The sequence below is a fragment of the Astyanax mexicanus genome, chromosome 14 (assembly GCF_023375975.1).
Source record: "Astyanax mexicanus isolate ESR-SI-001 chromosome 14, AstMex3_surface, whole genome shotgun sequence".
NCBI classification, from domain to species: Eukaryota; Metazoa; Chordata; class Actinopteri; order Characiformes; family Acestrorhamphidae; genus Astyanax; species Astyanax mexicanus.
In genome coordinates this window covers 28,793,470-28,814,277 of record NC_064421.1, presented here as the reverse complement: position 1 = coordinate 28,814,277, position 20,808 = coordinate 28,793,470, and the positions used below count along the sequence as shown (strand labels likewise).

Below are 20,808 nucleotides of genomic sequence, written 5' to 3'. Positions count from 1 at the left end.
TACAGCTTGAAACTCACTGCAGCGCTGCATTGAGGTGTACTAGGAGGAATAGCTCTTGTGTCTGTGCCGGAGCTCCTCTGAGCTCAAACCAGACTCTGTAAGTTTTCCTAGGCGGCCGCGACCAACGCTCACGAGAACTGCGACCTGCTTTCCGACCTTTAGTTCTAACAGTTCTACAAGGACTACTGGTTCATTCTCTACAAACTAACATACAGACACTCTGGCAGAAGCTGGAAAGTGACCAAATATGTCTGTGAAAGCCAGAAAACGAGAAAGAGAAACTAATCGGCCTGAAACATTTATTACACTCTACAACTGTAGGGGGAGCCCACAAGCACAAAAACTCAATCCTACCTAGTGGAGCTTTAAAGTACATCTTCAATTTAATTTTAAAAACCAATATAAAAAAAAATTACCTAAGAGAAATGCCTAAATGTAGCCTCTTAAATGTAGACCTAAATGCTACCTCTATGTCACTCACCTCTACGATGAAAAGGGGTGTAAACCCATTCATCAAAATCCTCTTCTTTATCCAGCTGCTGTCTATATCTTGGGAAGCGTTGCCTGGCCTGATTTGACAGCGATGACACACTCAGGAAACTGAGGGTTTGTGGAATTGCAGAGGCCTTCGCTTTGGGCTTGCGCAACCTCAGCGAACCCCAATCTCTTCTCATCATCTGAGCCAAGAGTCAATAAACACTATCTAGACTGACTCAAACTGGACAGGAGAAAGAACAAGCTCTCAGCTTTCGAGATTTCTACAACTCATTAGTCCAAATACATACGATCCAGTGTTGATGTTGCACTGTTCTTTAAGTAGTGCCATATCTCCTTCTATTTGACATAAAAAACAAGCCATTTCCAAGATGCTTTGCTCCATCTCTCTAGAAGAACATCATCAGATGTGAATTATCCTTCAACAGAGAGATCATAAATCCAAATCCCACTGTAGACTCCATATAATCACACCCAATCAGACTCCATCTCGCCTCTAAATGTTCCTTCACCGCCTCTCACTCTTGCAGGTGTCCATCTAACAATGGAGATCCTTAAACTTTGAAGCACATAAAGTCCCTCCCTCACACACGCCAGCCAATCAGCTCGCACATATTTCAGAACTTCTAAACAGGAAGCTCAGCAGGTTCAAAGCAAGACAACAAATGGAGGAAGAAGGCTGACCAAAACAATACAGATGACTATAAAAATCTCTTAGTGTAACACAACTATCTCGGAACTTTTTATTAACTCTGTCTCTCTTTCTCTCTCTGATTGTCTCTCTCTCTCTCTCTTATTTATCTCTCACTCTCCCCCTCTCTAATCTTCAGAAGGTTATACTATAGCAAGGCCCGTGCGCACCCTATAAATAGATTAAGCTCTTTAGCGTGAATTAAAGATGACTGGGACAAAGCCCCACAAGCCTGCACTGAGAGCGTAGCACTCTGTCACATTTAATTACACTCACTTAGCCTTCTATTAAACTGCTGAAATTCAATTAATTAAAAAGCACCCAAAAGTTCTACAGGTTCAGTTCTCATGCAGATCAAGGCAAATCCATGACTACAATAAGTGACACTGCCAGCAGGGGTTTATTTATAGTATATAATGTCTATTAGTCTATTAGAGGTGGGCATCACCACTGGTTTCCCAGTTTGATTCGATTCCGATTCACAAGGTCCCGATTAGATTTTCAATTTCATTTGATTCAAAATCGATTAATTTAGGGAAATTTCACTTACAATAAAAATGTATTTTGAATATGAAATAAGGGCTGCCCGATATATCTTTTAAGCATCATCATCGTGATGTGCACATGCAAGGGGGACAGGAGTAAACAAGAGGTATTTCCATTTACACCTGAATTCACGCTTTCAATCCCAGAAAAACACTCTTTTTAACCTTTTAGGTTTTAAGCCATTTAAATGTCTGATTAAACGGCCGATTACTGCTGTTTTCCTCAGGTTTTGAGTGCTCAGCACTGACTCAGCTCTTGCAAGCGGGTGGGGCCGGGGCTGGTGACGCCATGGGCCCTGCATTGTTTAATATTGCGATATAAATATGTACAATGTAATTTTTTTCAATATCATGCAGCCCTTTATGAAATCTAAGGATGTATACAAGGAACACTCCAACTTCCATTGTTAAAATATTTGTGTTTATATTATGAAGACAGAACAGTTACATTCATTTTTTCAATATCATTTAATGAAGCTTAGTTAATTGCGACATCATGTTTCACATCTCTACACAGGTTTGGAATGGGTACTTTACTCAAATTTTGACATAAAAAACTGGTAAAACATAACCTGCTTCCAGAACATTAATGAAGCTTCAGAAGCCATCGTTTTCAACAACGCTGTATAAACGTATATCCTTACATATAAATGTAACCAAAGCTTCAGTTTTTTTTTTGGCACAAGGAGAACTTGTAGGTACTTTAATCGCAAATGTGTTCTCTAGTGGAGTTTGTTTAGGTTCTGGCATTTATTGAATATCAGGACGGTGTCGTTTTAAATAGATTCTCAGATTTGTGGAATTCCCACATTATTCCCACCACTATGTTGCACAGTTTACACACGGCTTTTCTTTAATCCGGCTCTTCTCTACCATCATGGTTTCTGAATCTAAAATGTAACCACACGTCTGCCTTCAGGTCTTGGGCGCCGTCACTCGTGCTCCAGCTGTGCTTAACTGACCACCCCAGCCAGAGGGCGGTGCTCGAACTCAAGTTTATATAAATCGATATTGGATCAGTCGAATGAAGATCAATTTAAATCTAAACATCTATTTTTTTTAAACACACCCCTAATGTTTACTCATATTTAAGAACACAGATTTAGAAGAAGGAATTAATGAAAAAAAAAAACAGTGAAAAAATGACAACAAATGATTTTCATTTAGTCAATATTTGAATGGTAACCACAATTAACCAACATTTTTAGTTTTTAAGAAGTTTTAAAAGACCTCCAGTACCCAATAATCACCCACATCGTATTCATAAATACAGTACCAGTCAAAAGTTTGGCCACATTTTCTCATTTCTCATGGTTTTTATTTTTTTTTTGCTTAAAACTGTAAATTAACACTAAAGTCATACAGACTATACATTTAAGGAACACATGATGAATAATGTAGTAACTTAAAAGTGTTAAACAAACCAAAGTATTTAGGTGACTATTATCTGGGGTGCTTATAACTTAAGCGTTTCTAAGGCTGGTAACTCTGATGAACTGTGCAACAGAGGGAACTCTTAGTCTTCCATTTCTGGGGTGGTCCTGATGAGAGCCAGTTTCATCATAACATTTTCGATGGTTTTTGCAACTGCACTTGAGAATACTTTCATTTGGGAAGTTCTTTACATTTTTCAGATTGAATGACCTTTATTTTTTTTTTATCTTTTTTTATTTACTCAGTTAAGTAGTTGTTGCCATAATATGGATTAGAACATTACTCAAATAGAGCTATTTACTGTATAAATCTAACTCCACCTCTTTACAACTTTACAATTGATGCTCTCAAACACTATAAGAGGAAATAAATTTAAGTACTTAACTCTTGATAACTCTGTTAACTGAATGCCATTCCAGGTGACTTTACCTCATAAATCCAGCCAACATGTGCAAAGCAAGAGGGGCCTATGGTGACCTACTGAAGTACCCGAGAAAAGCACACAGTAGAAGTGTGATCTCCTAACGCCTGATGTTTTAATGTTTTAATTGTTGACTTATGCTTTCTTTAGCTTAACACACTTGTAGAACACTAACTGACTGGTTTGTTAAGCTAACAGACAAAAAAGCCCAGTCTAGCATCATGTTAGGTGTACTCAATTGTGTTCCTGACTATTTAGACATTAATGGCTATGTTTTGAGTTATTTTCATGTTGTCCCATCAAAAGATATAATACATTATTTGCAGCAATGTGAGAAGAATACTCACTTTTGTGAGATACTGTACGCTGCAGTATGACCTCAGACAGGAAACAATGTACAATGTGTTGATTCAGACTGAAATAGCACCTAATGACCAGCATTAGCCCTGTAGTATATGAGACCCACCTGATTCTAATTGTGTATGTGCTTAAGAAAAACCCACTCAGCTGTAAACAGCACAGTCCTATAATGTAACAGTCTACACATGTCAAAGGATGAGGTTTGTATCAGTACTTAATGCTGTAAAACGTTATATAAAAGCTACAAATGTGTGATAGTATGTCACGAGTGTGTGAGGCAGCTGGCATGATAATCTCCACCACATTAAAATGCCCTTTCCCTGAGTTAATAAATCTCCACAGCTGGCCAAATGTGTCACAAGCGTCTTTTTAGATTAGGCTACTAAAGCCAACAGCATTTGACTGACCTCTGACCTGCTCTACATGTACTGCTTTTTACTAGGTTATGCATAGAATACAAATATTTGGAAACATACATACACATATGTTCGGATATACATGTACAGCTCTGGAACAAAAAATAGCGACCACTTAAAAATTATGAGTTTTTTGCCAATTTGATTTTTACCAAATTGAAAACCTCTGGAATATAATCAAGAGGACGACGGATGATCACAAACCATCAAACCAAGCTGAACTACTTGAAGTTTTGCACCAGGAGTGGCATAAAGTTTTTCAAAAAGGAGTGTGAAAGACTGATGGAGGAGAAAATGCTAAGATGCATTAAAACTGTGATTAAAAACCAGGGTTTATCCACCAAATATTGATTTCTGCACTTTTACACAGGTAATCAAAACAAATATTTGATCATTTTGGGTGGACAGGTGTGACAATGTCAGACAAAACAGCAGCATGCTGGCAAGGCAAGAACTACTGATGCATACAGGGACCAATGATACAACAATTCAGAACTGTTCAAGTGGGAAGAGGGGAACCAACAACATTAGTCAGATGAATTTTCTCCAGATTTGACTAGAAGTGAATTATAACACAATAATAAACATGTCATTAATAATGCACTATATTTATCAAAGATTGGAAAACAAATCAATTATATTGGGCAGATGGAATTGGCCTCCAATTAAAAAGAAAGCTCCAATGGAAAAGAAAAAAACAAAAAATCAGACTTCCTTTATTTCCAAACAAGTTGTAGCATAATGTGAATGGTTCAAGCTGGCCTACTGTGACACCGCACATTGCGATGCCAATGCTCAAACAAGCAGTTTGACCAAGTAAAGCATTCAAATTCTGTTATGGACAGTCTAATCTTAATCCTTCCTTTTACTAAAGAACCTTTTTTGTCGAGTGTAGAAAATCAATAAATTATGTACTATCCTGAAAATACAATGAAATGTTGTGATATTATTTTAGGGCCATATTGGCCACCCCTAATTCTGACCATGCAGTTTTTACACTTGACCAGATATGTTTTGATTATGTTAGGTAATATCTAGTGGTGTGCATACATTTCTAAATGTTTTTATGGATTATATACTATGGATATGATTATGTTTTTTTCCACATAATGTTAGCAAATGGTGATTCTCCATCAAAACATTCATGTTAAATCATACTGTAAACTTTTTACATAAACCAAGCTAAACTTGTGGTCAGGAAACTCAAGAAACCAAATTTAACTCAAATACTCAGCATGGTTACATTTCATCCACAAGATGGCAGCACAGAACCAAACATCCAAACATCTGAACATTTTGGAGAAATTGCATGATTTGCAGTTTACAGTCTTTAATTTCTCAATGTTGGCACCTCAGTGTTTTGGATTCCATACAGCTGAAGTTTCTGAAAGACAGTCTCAAAAGATTATCTTATAAAAGACGATGCACTTATCTGCCATCCTGTTTATGAGCACATCCAGTATTACCTCCTTTTCTCTCTGGGCTATTTTGCGTTGCTTGTTTCCTTTAGGGATAAGAAGGGAAACCCCCAGAATTTCCTGCATTGGTCAGAGATAGCGAGAGCGTCTTTCAGAGGAAATTAAGCAGGCAGGATTTTAACCTTATCCCTCGTAGGCCTGTCACTGCAATCCCAAAGGAAGAAACCTGGCATGTGTTCAGTTCCAGTACAATAGACAGCTTGTTTAGAACTATGGCTAATGTAACCTTTGCCCAAAGGACACATAGGACAAGCAGAAGCCTTGTAACAGATGTACACCTTTGCCTGATTTTTTATATAATATTTTTGAACACACAGCCTTTGTATTTGTTTCTAAAATTTGCCTATTGTTGAACAACCTTGCACAGCTAAGAAACTCCACAAAACAAGCCCCACTCCAAGGAAATGGATGCTGGACTCTTTTTGCTGGAAATACAATATTCGAGGCACGGCTGTGGCTTTTGGTCACACGCCAGGTCAGACCCACCCAATAAGCCACTAAATTCAGAGGCTAAAACCCCTTCCTCCTCCTCGCTAACACACACATTCCGTCCAATTAATGTGGGCGGTACAGTCTCATTACAGCAACCCCCCACCCCCCCCCCCCCCCCCAAACTCACAGCTTTTCAAAGCACACAGTTCCCTCACCATTCCAAACACAGCCCAGTGACCCCGGCATCAGATGTTTTCAATTAGAATTAAAAGGCAAAACAAGGAACGGTGCTGCTGCTGATAACACTGCGAGAGAAACGCCACGTTTTTTGCTCTTAAAGTCCAGTCATGTGGTCTCTGCTGGATAACAAGGCCCTGAAACCTGAGTCCAGAATGGTGCTGAAGCGTGAACAATGACCTAAGCCGACCTCTCGCCCTCACACTGACCTATTCACCTGTGCTGTCAACTCCAGGCTCTTTCACTACTTCACTCTTTAAATCATGTTTCAGGTTTAGATGTTTTTGGTTGCTTTTTTTTTCAAGAAGTGAAGATCTGGTTTAAAACAAAGATGCTGAAGGACTTTTAGGGTGTTTTCACACCTGAAACCAGTGTGTCATTTACGTTTTGTATATTTGGTTCGGTTAGTTTTGGTTTCACACAGTTTAGTAAGTGGACTGAAAAACAATTTGTTTTTATTGTTTTATCAGCATCATCTACATTGGCTGAGTCTGTCTATACTTAAATTTTATTTAATTTGTAGAATGTTAGCTAAGAGTTCTGTGAGTAGCTTTGCCAGGTGTTGTGACAAATTCTAGCTCTCTGTCAGAATCTGACTCCCCTTCACATACATGCGTGTCCCTCAGCAGAATGAGTGTAAAAGATTCTCCTCATATTTCTTTGACCACATTTTTCGCACTACAAGGCGCATTTTCCCAAAAAACGTCAGTGCACCTTATAATCTGGTGCATCTTATGTATGAATTTTACCCGAAGCAGTATTAGCATTAGCCTATAATGATGCTAAGTGCTAGCTGTTTCGCCATTCAGAGGTGAGTATTATCAGCCTGTAGCCTGTAGCTAACCCCGGCTAGCACTGCTGGAGCAGCATTAGCCACTAACCACGCTAAGCGCTAGCTCTTTCACCGCTCAGAGGTGAGTATATCGGACTGTAGTCTGCACGTTTACCACGTTAAAACAAGCTATATGGGACGAACCACTAGCTAATATCACCCTGGCTTACCGGAACACTCAGGGTTCCTCAGACAAGCTAGCGTCTAGCTAATAATGCTAATGCTCCTGCTGCTGAAAATCTGAGATTACTGTTAAAAAAAAAAAAAAAAAGCACTTTACTCACGCAAATAAACAGTTTTCAGGAGAGAAATCTGTGTAGATTAACATCCAGCGCTCATTTGTCTTCAAAAGAAAAAGTGTTTTTTTTAAGAATTTCAGTTTGCTTTACTTCACTTAGCTTAGCTTAGGTTTTTACGAGTCCTGCTGAATTAAAAGGAAAACACGGCAACACCCCTGTTCTTTACTAGTGTCACATAATGCGCCTTATAATCCAGTGTGCTTTATGTATGAAAATAGACCAGAAAATAGACTTTTATTGATAGTGCTCCTTATAATCCGGTGCACCTTATAGTGCGAAAAATACAGTATTTCTTTTTATAAATAAGGGTTAAAAAAACTGTCTCAGCATTTGTGTCTATACTGCTGTGAATTTCAGAAAACACCATTTTTTCCCTCTGGTATGAAAACACATACTGTTTTAAATACTTTTCCTTGACCTGCTTTCACCCCCCTTATTCTAACCGAAACTGACTATATGTATATTTCAGTAGTTTCCTCATTTACAGGAAAGAAGTCAGTGAATCACTTGTTCCTTCCTCTTCTTCCTGAAGGAATTCCTGAAGTAACTGTGCTTAAGAGAAGAGTGCCCAAAGGAAGATCTGTCCTCCTTCAAGTTCAGCTGAGGCATTACAAACCCACCATTACTCCTTACAGCAAAATCTAGTATCAATGGATATGGAGATTAGAAACTATTTTTTTAATGTTCATCATATTCCAAGATGGTTTAATTACTGTTTTTTAATAAAAGATAGATGGCACTGTGCTGGTTACTTTGGGTAGGTTCTGTGGTCTGCAATGATATGTTGAGAATAGTTATAGTTCATTTAAGTCCTTAGTTACTGAGCTCAGAATACAGGCAAGGTGCAAGAAGTTTTGAAAAGCCAGAACTGTCTGGTGTATTTTCACTCCCAGACGTGTGTTACGCATGTAAGTGGATATTTTAAATCTAGGGTAATGATAATTAGTCAACAACTAAAAATGTCTAGACAACTAATTAAAGCTGAAGTTAAAGATTTGGGGGATTTAAGGCCCTCTCTGGTGAGAATGGGTAATTGCACAGGGCATGCAGAAGCATCCGCTTAACAAGCAGAGCATCCGCATAACACTGGGTGGGTGTTATGTGGTCTCCTTTCAGAGCGGATTAATCTGATTCCAGGTTATGTTCAAGCAGAGAGAGAGAGAGCGCGCTCAGTCAGAAACTGCTGAGGGAAATATCTTCAGAGGATGTAAGAGAGTTATTAAACACGGCTGTCAGTTTTGACAGTGTAAATGAGCTCTGAGTTTCCTCTTCTGAAGTCTCCATTGCTCCACCGCTGATCGTGTACAGTAAAATGGAGCCGGATCCTCTTTTAGAGGCTGTACGTGAGACGTAAATACGTAAAGAGGCGTGACGTGGCCAGAAGAACTCTCGCGAAAAGTGACCCAACACCCCAGTTTTTAGAAGGAATATATTAGGCTTAGCAGGGATGGTCGTTCCAGGACACTGTTACCATTAAACACAATAATCTGTCTCTTCTCCACTCAAAAATGCTTCTGCTTTCAGTTTAGAAACAAAATAATACGGATTGCCACTTTAAAATGAATACTCGTGCACCCAATTTGTGGAATATAAAATTATTTTCAATTTTCAATTTTTGTTTCAACATTTAGACAAAATAGCCCAAAACTTAACAATTGTTTGTACAAGTAACAGTAATTGCAGGTCTCAGTACGGTTGTGTTGGTCCTCACCAGGGTTTCAAATGAACACAGAAGTGGTTAGTTTGTGGTGAGAATGTGATCCGGTCTCGATCCGACACAACTATCAAATATATTCTTCAGTTTTCAGCTAAATGGCTGTTCAGGTGCAGCTTAACCTGATTTATTACCCAGATTATTACTACAGCTATGAACAAGCGCTGTTTCTGCTGCTGCTGCTCCATTCTAAGCTTTTTCACACTGAGCGCTGTATGTGCAACACTCGCCTGCCCACTTACTCTCGCTTACTGTGCAGACATTTTATTGAAAACACTGTGTTTTAAAGCACAGCAGTGTTTTTTTTTCAGTGTTCATTGTTAAAGAACCTTCTTGCTGTATTTACATTCTTGTTCTTACGCCAGACACCTCTAACCAATCAGTGGAGACAACATACTTGCCTGGTTTCTTGGTGTGCATTCCAGTGCATTTAGGTCTGTGCCTGTGTGAAAACAAACCAAATCAAGGGCAAAAATCAAACAAACTTATCAACCAGAGACCAGAGAACCAGACTACATGTGGGAAAATGCCCTCAGAATTTTTTGTTTGGTCTGAACCAAAATAGCAGGTGTGAAAGGTCCTGCAAACCATGGTCCAGACCAAAATGTGTTCCCACCACAAGAGGTGGTCTCAGTTAGGACATAGTTCGGTTCAACATGGTCGATTAGTTTGCAGTGTATATCAAATATTAACACAAAATCTTATGAGCTAACACTAGACTAAAAAGTCCAGAATCACTTTTGCTGCTGACCAAAGAATGCTCTCATCGCCAAGATCTCTGAGTCCAGATTTAATTTACTTGCGTTATTATGACAGTAACTCCTCCGAGTGTCTCTCCCAACGCATTTACTGTCTTTCTTTCCAGAGAGAAAGAAGATAGAGGAAACATATCCAGGTATGCTTCTCTTAAAGCTAGATTTAATTGAAATTACAGCATACCTAAAAGAGATTTCAGAACATGATAATAATAATTAAACCATGACAACCTCTGGTTTGCAGAACCTTTTAAACCTGCTATTTTGGTTCAGACCACACTGAAGAACAAGACCAAATAATGTAGGTATGAAAGCACAAGGTTTAACTGAAACTTTATCAACTCAGGTAAAACATCAGTCCCAGCCCTAACATTCGACTAAGTCATGCTGGAACAGGAAGGGGCCATCCCCAAGCTGTTCTGGCAAATTTGGAAGCATTGTCCAAAATCTCTTGGTATGCTGAAACATTAAGAGTTTATTTCAATCTAAATAAGGGGCTGAGCCCAAAAAAAACTTCACAATATAATTCCTCCTCCAACAAACATTACACTTGGCACAATGCCATGAGCCAAGTACCATTTCTCTTTTAACTCTTTTAACTAGAATCATCTATCAGAGTTGCAGATGGAGAAGCATTACTCTGTTTGGACATGGAAATACAGTGTATATGTTGAGTTGTGTAGTAATAGATGTGCCGTTGAGTGGGCAAGCACTACAGAACTTAAAAAAACAAGTTAAGTAGAAAGATGTATTAATTCTTTAATAAAATGCAATGGTTACTGCTAATCACTGAGTTGTTCGGATAATAGCCAGTGTCCATTCATTCTCAGGCCTTCAGCTACCTTCTGCATGGTTCTTTCCATCTAATTATTAGTGTTATACTCAAGTCCGGTTTCGGTCTCAAGACCAAGAGAGAGCGGTCTTTTTCCAGACATCTAGAAAGAAAGCACAAGGAGAAGTAAGTGCAATCTAGCGAGATAACTAACATAAGAAGCGAGCTAGCTAACATACTAATGTTACCAGGGAGAGAACCATCCTTAGCGATGAGCTAGCTAACCTTAGCAATGAGCTAGCTAACCAACCAGTTGGCTAAATTACTAATTTTACCGGGCAGAGAACTAAACCTAAAGACGAGTTAGCTAACCTTAGCAATGAGCTAGCTAACACATTAATGTTACCGGTAAGAGAATTAAAGCTAGAGATGAGCCAACTAACAATAGCGATGGGCTAGCTAACCTCAGCGATGAGCTAGGTAAAATACTAATGTTATCGTGGAGAGAACTACCGATAGTGACAAGCTAGCTAACCTTGTCGACAAAATTGCTAACAAACTAATAGACATATGATTAGACATACAAAGAGAACTAAAGCTAGCGATGAGCTAGCTTACCTTAGTGGTGAGCTAGCTAAAACACTAATGTTACCGGGGAGAGAACTACTGTTAGTGACGAGTTAGTTTACATTAGAGACAACCTAGCTAAAATACTAAAGTGACCTGGGAGAGTACTAAAGCTAGTGATGAGCTAGCTGATCTTAGTGATGAGATACCTAACATACTAATGTTACGAGCAGGAGAACTAAAGCTAGCGATGAGCTAACTAACCTTAGCGATGTGCTAGCTAAAATACTAATGTTACCAGGAAGAGAACTAAAGCTAACGATGAGCTAACTAACCTTAGTGATGAGCTAGCTAACCTTAGCAAAGAGCTAGCTGATAAATTGTCATTGTTTTCACATTTTTTTAATAAAAATTAATAGAATTTTATTAAGTTGACTTCATGCGGTCACTTCTAATTACATTTTAAAAGAGAAACAGAATAAGCATCATTTTGAGAAACAGAGAAGATACTTTATTGTTTTTATTTTAAAATCTTAATCTGGTCCCAGTCTCTGTATTTCCTGGCCTTGATCTTGACTCGGACTCGACTACTAAAAAGTCTTGTTTTTGACTCAGTCTCAGACTCGGCTCTAGCGGTCTTGACAACACTACTAATTATACAAAGCCACGTCTGCTCAACCTCCTCATACAGTCCTGCAGCAGGTCATCCTATTTATTTATGATTAAAAATGCAGAGGAGAGCACAATACAGCCAGTCTTTTTTTATACGATGTGTGCTTCAGGTTAGGAAACGATCACGACGTGTGGGTTTTGAACTAATGTACAAAACAGACAAATAACCTTGAAGGCAAAAGCATGATGAGAGAACAATATAAGCTTATGATGAGAAGTGCAGACTGTACTTTGTGTGATTATGTGTGCGTTTATGCAAGTGTATGCACATGTGCACATGCCTGGGTGGGTGGATGGATGCGTGGGCTCCAAACAATATCTCAAGTAAAGCCAGACCGTACTAAGAGCACCGGGGGTGTTTCAGGAGTTCCAGGGCTGCAGGTGTGAATGCACTGGCTCACACTCCGCGTCAGGAATGTGCTGTGCTTTTTTTCCACTTCCCAGAAATCATATTTCACTCGCAACCCACATATCCATTCCATACTGACCCACTTCTTTTATCCACATCCCTCTGCGACATTGCTTAATTAGTCTGCAGTGAAGGTCAAGCTGAAGGGGAATCCACACAAAGGGTTTACAATGCCTGCTAAGACAGCAGAGGAGAGAATCATCAACTGAGAAACCTAGCAACCTAGTAGTTCCATTAGCATTTTCTGTCGTCAACAACTTGAAGTCAAATCAAATTACATTAATGCATTATAAAAAAGAACATATTTTCTATAAATACTTTTGGTACACTTTAGGTAAAAACAAGTGGCACATTAAAGGAGACATATAATACCTGTTCTTACACAAGTTAGAAAAGGTCTATGGGCTATCCAAAACATGTTCATGAAGTTCTTTGTTAAAAATTATTACCATTTTTTTCTAATGTTTTACTTCAGTTTGACTAAATTTCTTGCTATTCTTCCTTTAGGTAGGCTTCATGCAATAGGCTGGGAAAAAAAACACATGTAATAATGTCAGTTAACCCCTTTAAAGGCAGGCCTTTTTTTTAGTTCTACATGTTATTACATGCCTATAGCTTAAGGATATCTGTTCAGGCATTACATACATAGATTTCATGTTTGATAAGAAATTATATTGAAAATCCTAATCGTAATACTTAAAAAATTGGAAGTAAATGTGCAACTGTCACAATATAATGACAAAAAAAATCATAAAATTGGAATTCATTAGTTTTTTTCCTAAATACAAATCAAACATTTTAATTCCCTCTAAACCTTACATTTCATTACGTTTTCTAGTTTATATGTCTATTTTCTAAGAATGCAGAATTTGGAATGATACCTGTTACTGATCTAAAATTATTCTATAATTATTAACTATAATTATCATCTACACTTATAGCCCAAAGCCTATAAAAGGTAGAATATAAGTATTGCATTTTTCGCACTATGAGGCGCACTCATCAATAAACGTTTATTTTCTGGTCTATTTGTGCATTATGCGACACTAGTAAGGAATAGGGGTGTCGCCATGTTTTCCTTCTAATTCTGCAGCATTTCTCGCTGCTGGATGGTGGTTGGGGGAGAAGGGGAACTTAAGTTAAGTAAAACTAAACAAAACAGTAAACAAAACTGTCAAACAAGCGCTGGATGTTACTTTACACAGACTTCTTTCCTGAAAATGTTTATTTGGGTGACTAAAGCACTTACATTTATTTACAGGAAGCTTAGATTTGCAGATTTCCACTAAGGTTGAGTGCACCAGCATTAGCATTAGCTGCTAACTGCTAGTAAATGCAACCCGGCAGAGCTACACTGAGAAACCCTGAGTGTTTCGGGAAGCCAGTTGCAATGTTAGCTAGCTGTTTGTCCCACATAGCTTGAATTAACACAGTAAACGTGCAGGCTACAGTCTGATCGCCTCTGAATGGCAAAAGAGCTAGCACTTAGTGTGGTTAGCAGCTAATGCTAATGCTGCTCCAGCCTTAGCTAAACTAAAACTCCTGTATACTTCTGTGTGGTTTTACTGCTCCTTAATACCTAACTGGTAAAATTCATACATAAGGCGCACTTGATTATAAGGCGCATTGGCGATTTTTGGGAAAATTAAAGGAATTTATGTGCACCTTATGATGCAAAAATGTGGTAATTAGATTGTTTTTATGCCTAAAGGGCATTACTAGGCCGCATTTGTTTCACAGCACTAGGGACTTGTGATTGGTTGCCCAACCCTTTTCCAGAGTAATATGTAAGAAAATAAACAGAAGTTTATTTTTTCATATCTATATTTTAAAGAGATACTCCCAATGTCTTTATGTGTTTTAATTTTCCCATCAAAAGTCAGTCAGTCTTGATAGCAGACAGTACAGTATTCCACAGATAGCTGGACTGAGGCCAAGCACAACAGGAATATGCCATAAAGTATGGAAGAGAGGGAGTCATATTCACTGCAAATCACCACAGACTGAGGACATAGCTGGAGAGAATGAACCCCAAAGAAAACATGTGGCCTCAGCCTCTGCGGACACTTGAATCACGGCTGAGGGAGTCTTCTTGCCATGAACCTGCAACTCTTCTCTTAGCATACCAGCTAACAGAAATGCTAAGCCCACAGAAGCCCTTTCCAAAACAAAGATTAAACCTAGTCTGGGGCTAAGTCATGTGGTTATCAACTAAAAAAAAAAACCCTCTTGGACCAGGTCTAGAGTTAATCTGTGTCTGGGAATCCAGCCCTCTGTGTCTAGATTGTTACAAGTCTAGGGGTCTAAGGGTCCTTACAAAGCCTACTATTGTTCAGACTGAACTGCTGTGTGGTGGGGTGGGGAAAGAACTGCTTAGGAAAGGAAAATCTTAGTTTTACCTAAGATTAACACTAACATATTAGCATCTTTAATCAAGCTCTCAGAGAAAGTCACTGTTTAGGCCTGGGGTGTCTAAATATATTTCTCCTTCAAATAATGAAATATACCACTTTAAATAATACTTTTTCCCTAATTATTTCATTTACACACCATTTTACTTGACTTACTATCTTTATCTTTGACAGTGTTGTGTAAACTAAGATTTTTCAAATTGATGTTTAATTTCATGATGTCTCTTAATATAAAACTCATTAATTACGGCAACTTTAAGACTCTTTGGCCCGTTTTTCTGCGCTAGAAATGCACACCCTCTCTGCTTTTAGACTCTTTGGCCCGTTGTTTTGCGCTAGAAATGCGCACTCTTTCCGCTTTTAGACTTTTTGGCCCGTTTTTCTGCGCTAGAAATGCGCACTCTCTCCGCTTTTAGACTCTTTGGCCCGTTTTTCTGCGCTAGAAATGCGCACCCTCTCCGCTTTTAGACTCTTTGGCCCGTTTTTCTGTGCTAGAAATGCGCACCCTCTCCGACTCTTTGGCCCGCTTCTGAAACCTTCTTCTGGCTTCTGGCACTCTTTCCGCTTTTAGACTTTTTGGCCCGTTTTTCTGCGCTAGAAATGCACACTCTCTCCGCTTTTAGACTCTTTGGCCCGTTTTTCTGTGCTAGAAATGCGCACCCTCTCCGACTCTTTGGCCTGCTTCTGAAACCTAGCGTTCAAACTTTGAATCTCCCTTTATAAAAAACCTTCTTAACAGCGGGCCAACTTTCATTCTATTTCTAAAATACCTCACGGGCCGCTCCAAAAAAGGAAACGGGCCGCAAATGGCCAGCGGGCCGTAGTTTGGACACCCTTGGTTTAGGCCTTAAACTGCTGCTAATATAGGAAACAACATTTACTAGCCTGTCACAAATATCATTTATTAAATCTATACATTGTCCATACACTTTATGTAGGGCTGTCAATTATTTTAAAAAATATGAATCAGGGTTAATCACAATAGAATTCTGTGAATAATCATGATTAATCACATTTTATCCGACTAAGAGTCTAAGCTATTAGTAGTAGGTTTTTAAATGTAAATAGAAAAAAAGAAACAGTGTAATATTGCCAGAACTAAATGATTTATATTAGTAGTGCCAATAGCATAAAACTATTGTAGTAATCATAACAGTATTTTGTAGTTTAATCATTAAACACTTTAATCTTTTATAAAATGCTGGTATTTTTCTGTATTTTTAGGAGAGAGACAAAAATAATACTACAATTGTTTTACTATATTATAATATCTCAAGATAGATTTGATGCTTTTTAAATTAAAACATTTTAATGTGGTGAGTTACTGAGTTCAACAAGATCAAGATTTTTAATGGAGAAAATAAATGATACTGTAGCTCCATATTCCACACTCAACAACTTGGAGGAAACATGCCATCAGCTGTGTGTGTGTCTGTGTGGACGAGGGAGCATATCTTCTTAACTCGACAGTAAGTAACACTAAATTTACGCTTAATAAAATTGCTAATGCATCACCATGCTCTGTAAACTTAGTCATGAGGTTAATTCGCTTTTTCCATGTCCCCAATTTGCACGTTTAGCTGTTGTCATCAGCTGAACCGTAGCTCATCTACAGCTCATCAGATGATGCTATCTGCTGAGGAACAGGTGGAAAAACTAATCCCAGCTGCCAACCTGAATTAATAGAGCAAAAACAAAGAAAGGCTTGCAGACAGTTAAATGTTTGCCAGACCGAGTTACAGACAAATATTTATACCATTACTCAAAAATAAGTTAAGGAGGCAGCTGGCAGCTACAGAGTTCCAGTAACCACAAGACAATACTGCCAACCGCTGTAGAAACAAATAAGTCTAATCCATTTTCATAGACATTTTATGCTTTTAAATCTAGCAGTCTGGGGGGGTTATAAGTTAAAGTAGAGACCACTTATAAATGATGAGTTTCTTTTTTTATATATTTTACCAAATTAAAAACCACTGGAATATAATCAAAAGGAAGATGGATGATCACAAGCCATCAAATAAAAGCTGAACTGCTTGACTTTTTGCACCAGGAGTGGCATAAAGTTATCCAAAAGCATTGTGTAAGACGAGTGGAGGAGAACCTGCCAAGATGCATGAAAACCACCAGGGTTATTCCACCAAATATTGATTTCTGATTTCTTGTTACTGCAAATAAATGCTCTAAATGACAATATTTTTATTTGGAATTTTGGGAGAAATTTTGTCCGTAATAAAACAACAATGTTCATTTTACTTAAACAGAAACTTAATAAACTTAAACCTACTGCAAACTATCGCACCTGCAATCATTCCGGCTATCACTCACACGATCAATGCCTCTTTAACTTCTGGTGTATTCCCGACTGCTTTCAAACAAGCACACGTGACACCACTGCTTAAAAAGCCTTCTCTCAACCCCGCCCAGGTTGACAACTACAGACCGGTCTCACTGCTACCCTTTCTCTCTAAAACACTAGAAAGAGCAGTTCTAAATCAGGTCTCTGGCTTCCTCTCCCAGAATGACCTTCTGGACCAGAACCAATCTGGGTTCAAAAAAGGACACTCTACCGAGACGGCTCTGTTGTCTGTGACTGAAGCGTTGAAAACTGCCAGAGCTGCAGGTCAGTCCTCAGTGCTCATTCTGCTGGACCTCTCGGCCGCCTTCGACACAGTCAACCACGACTTCCTCCTAACTATACTCTCAAACATGGGGATCGCAGACAATGTGCTGTCATGGTTCAGATCGTACCTCACTGGGCGCTCGTTCAAGGTGTCGTGGCAAGGACAGCTGTCCTCAGCCCGCTCCTTATCCACTGGGGTTCCCCAGGGTTCGGTACTGGGTCCCCTTCTCTTCTCCATATACACCACCTCTCTTGGTCAGGTTGTCCGCTCACACGGATTTTCCTACCATTGCTTTGCTGATGACACCCAGCTATATCTGTCGTTCTCACCTGAAGATCACTCAATCTCTGCACGGATATCGCAGTGTCTCTCTGACATATCCTCACGGATGAAGGAGCATCACCTTCAATTAAATCTCTCAAAGACTGAACTTCTGGTTATACCAGCAAAACCATCTTTTCAACACAACTTCTCTATAAGTATCGACTCTCTCTCTCTCTCACCGACAAAGGTTGCTAGGAACCTGGGTGTTCTGGTTGATGACCAACTCTCCTTAACGCACCATGCGGCCTCAGTTGCTCGGTCCTGCCGCTTTGCGCTCTATAACATCCGAAAAATTAGATCGTTCTTGACGCAACAGGCCACCCAACTCCTGGTGCAAGCGGTCGTCATTTCACGCCTCGACTACTGCAATGCCCTGCTAACTGGCCTCCCGGCCTGTGTAGTAAAACCACTACAGATGATTCAGAATGCAGCAGCACGTCTGGTCTTCAACCAGCCAAAACGGGCACATGTCACCCCGCTGCTCATTGAGCTCCATTGGCTACCAGTTGATGCTCGCATCAAATTCAAAGCTCTTACAATCGCCTACAAGGTGATGACAGAACAGGCTCCTTCCTACCTGCACTCGCTCCTGAAGGCTTACGCTACCTCCCGGCCGCTGCGCTCCTCCAATGAACGTCGCCTCGCTTTGCCAAACAAACATTCACACAAAGCAATCCAGACTGTTCTCATACAGAGTTCCCCAATGGTGGAACAAACTACCTTCCACTACCAGATCAGGAGAATCTCTCGCTATCTTTAAGAAACTCCTGAAGACAGAGCTCTTCAAAGAGCACTTACTCTCTTAACACCTCTAACACACTAACTACTTCTAACCTCATTTCCTTCTTCCCCTCCTTCACTCCTCTATCCTATTATTCCCCTTTGACCTCCTTTTATCCCTATCCAAAGTTGTTTTTACCTTTAAACTTATTTTACATTGTACTTGACTATTGTAAGTCGCTTTGGACAAAAGCGTCTGCCAAATGTAATGTAATGTAATGGTCTCTTAATTTTTTTTTTCCAAAGCTGAATTTTATTTCCATTAAACTTTTACTATAAGATATAGTAATGTAAATATTCTTAGTTGCAATGCAACTCAAAATGTATACTTTCATGCCTCAATATTATAATGTAGGTCAATAAAATTATAGTTAAAACTGTAAAGTAATTACAGTGACTTGGACAGTTTATGTACATGGTTCGACTTTCAGGCAGTGGATTGGTTCTTACTACAGTTTTTGATGCTTCTGTTGAGTTGTTTAGTGGTTGCTGAGGTGTTGCTAGGTGGCTGCTACGAGAATAGCAAAAAAAAGTGATTACTAAGTGGTTGCTATGGCGTTGCAAGGAGCTATATACTGTTGCTGTAAGGTGGTTGTTAATGTATTTTAGATGGCTGCCATGATTTATGACCATGGTTGCATAAATAAGCACTTAATGTGTTTGATATTTCATAAATGTTTTAAGTTTTCTTTTAGTAATTTAATTATTGGAATTTGATTTTGAGGACAACAGAGACAAAAAAAACTAATTATAAGAAATGACTGGCTTGCGGTCACTGATGTCATCTACAAGAACAGCCTTTTAAAGCCTTTTGTTTTCACCAAGAAACAAAAAAAAATATTTGAACACAAATATTTGTGACACTGGAGCACAACCAATCACAAATCCTTAATAACTCAAATGTTCAAATAGCTGGTGAATGAAAGCCGTGCAACTCGTTTAAGCTGAACTTTCCACCAATAGCCTCCCTCTGTGCAAGTGGGACAATGATTCACAGCAACTGTCTAAACATGAGGTCACCGCAGAATCATATCCAGAGTGCAAAACTTTCCCAGATGAGCGAGTGACTGTACTGTCTCATGACCACATCATCTACAGTACAGAAACACAAGAGATTATCCACGTGATCTTGAACACAATGCATTATTCTAATAACACAACCGTTGATGCCATAGAACAAGGGTATTTAATCAGAATTCAGTATGGTCCAGTTAGAGAAAATTTCGACAGGCCAAGGTCCGGACCGATTTTTAACGTGTGTTATGATTCAGTGCTATACCCTGTAAGGTTGTTTGAACTACGATGAAAAAAATATGTAAATATAGCCGCAAGCGGCAATCATCGGGTTCAAGCACCAACTTGCACAATGGTGCCTACTGGAGCATTGAATGGTGATGTGTAAGAAGGTCTAATATGATTGGAGATGCCCTGTCACATTTAGAAATTATCAAGTTTTTCACCTGTTATTAATGTTGAGCAGAGGCCTTTCAACCTGATCAGTGCTTAAATTCACATGTAAATCTAGTGAACTTTGTAGGATATTCATTAAGTGAGTTAGAACTAGTCAAAAGGTGTCTACATGTTATTGGTATTGATCAGGTGGCTTCAACCAGAATGTTCACAAAGTGGTATTCAGATTGACCTTTGAACCTTTGCAGAACAAGCTGAAATGTTTGACCAAACAAGTTTAAATTAACACAAAGGAGTGAATGTTCTGATATGACATGTAATTACGAAGTTATTATAAATCTAGTTCTGAATTAAATGGCGCTTCATCAAGCACCAACTAGCACAATGGTGCCTACTAGAGCATAGGATGGTGATGTGTAAGAAGGTCTAACACAATTGGAGACATTCTGTCACATTTAGAAATGATCAAAAGTCTTTCACCTGTTATTAATGTTGAGAAGAGGCACAAAGGAGTGAATGTTCTGATATGACATGTAATGTCAAGTTATTCTAAATCTAGTTCTGAATTAAATGGCGCTTCATCAGAGTGATATTGTACAGAGGTCTTTAACATTGTGAGATTACAGCAAATACTGCAGAGTTACAGCAATTTAGGTTAGAAATTCCAAGGACGCACAGATTGCTTGATGCCTGGAGAGTATTGTATGTGAAATTTTCACAAATGTTTTTA

At 38.9% G+C, this 20,808-nt stretch overlaps 1 protein-coding gene across 6 annotated transcripts in view; it reads right to left on the bottom strand.

The window, feature by feature from the left end:
• The window catches only part of nhsl1a (NHS-like 1a), a 128,254-nt gene that overhangs the window by 74,258 nt on the left and 33,188 nt on the right, over positions 1-20,808 (bottom strand). Inside the window, exon 1 of one of the 6 annotated variants that reach the window (XM_007239259.3) lies at positions 482-1,047. The exons of the other annotated variants lie outside the window; for them this stretch is intronic. Within the exon in view, the coding sequence (XP_007239321.3) occupies positions 482-677 (196 nt within the window). The 5' untranslated portion in view covers positions 678-1,047. Of the gene's footprint in view, positions 1-481; positions 1,048-20,808 lie in introns of those variants that run through there. 6 annotated transcript variants of the gene reach the window in all.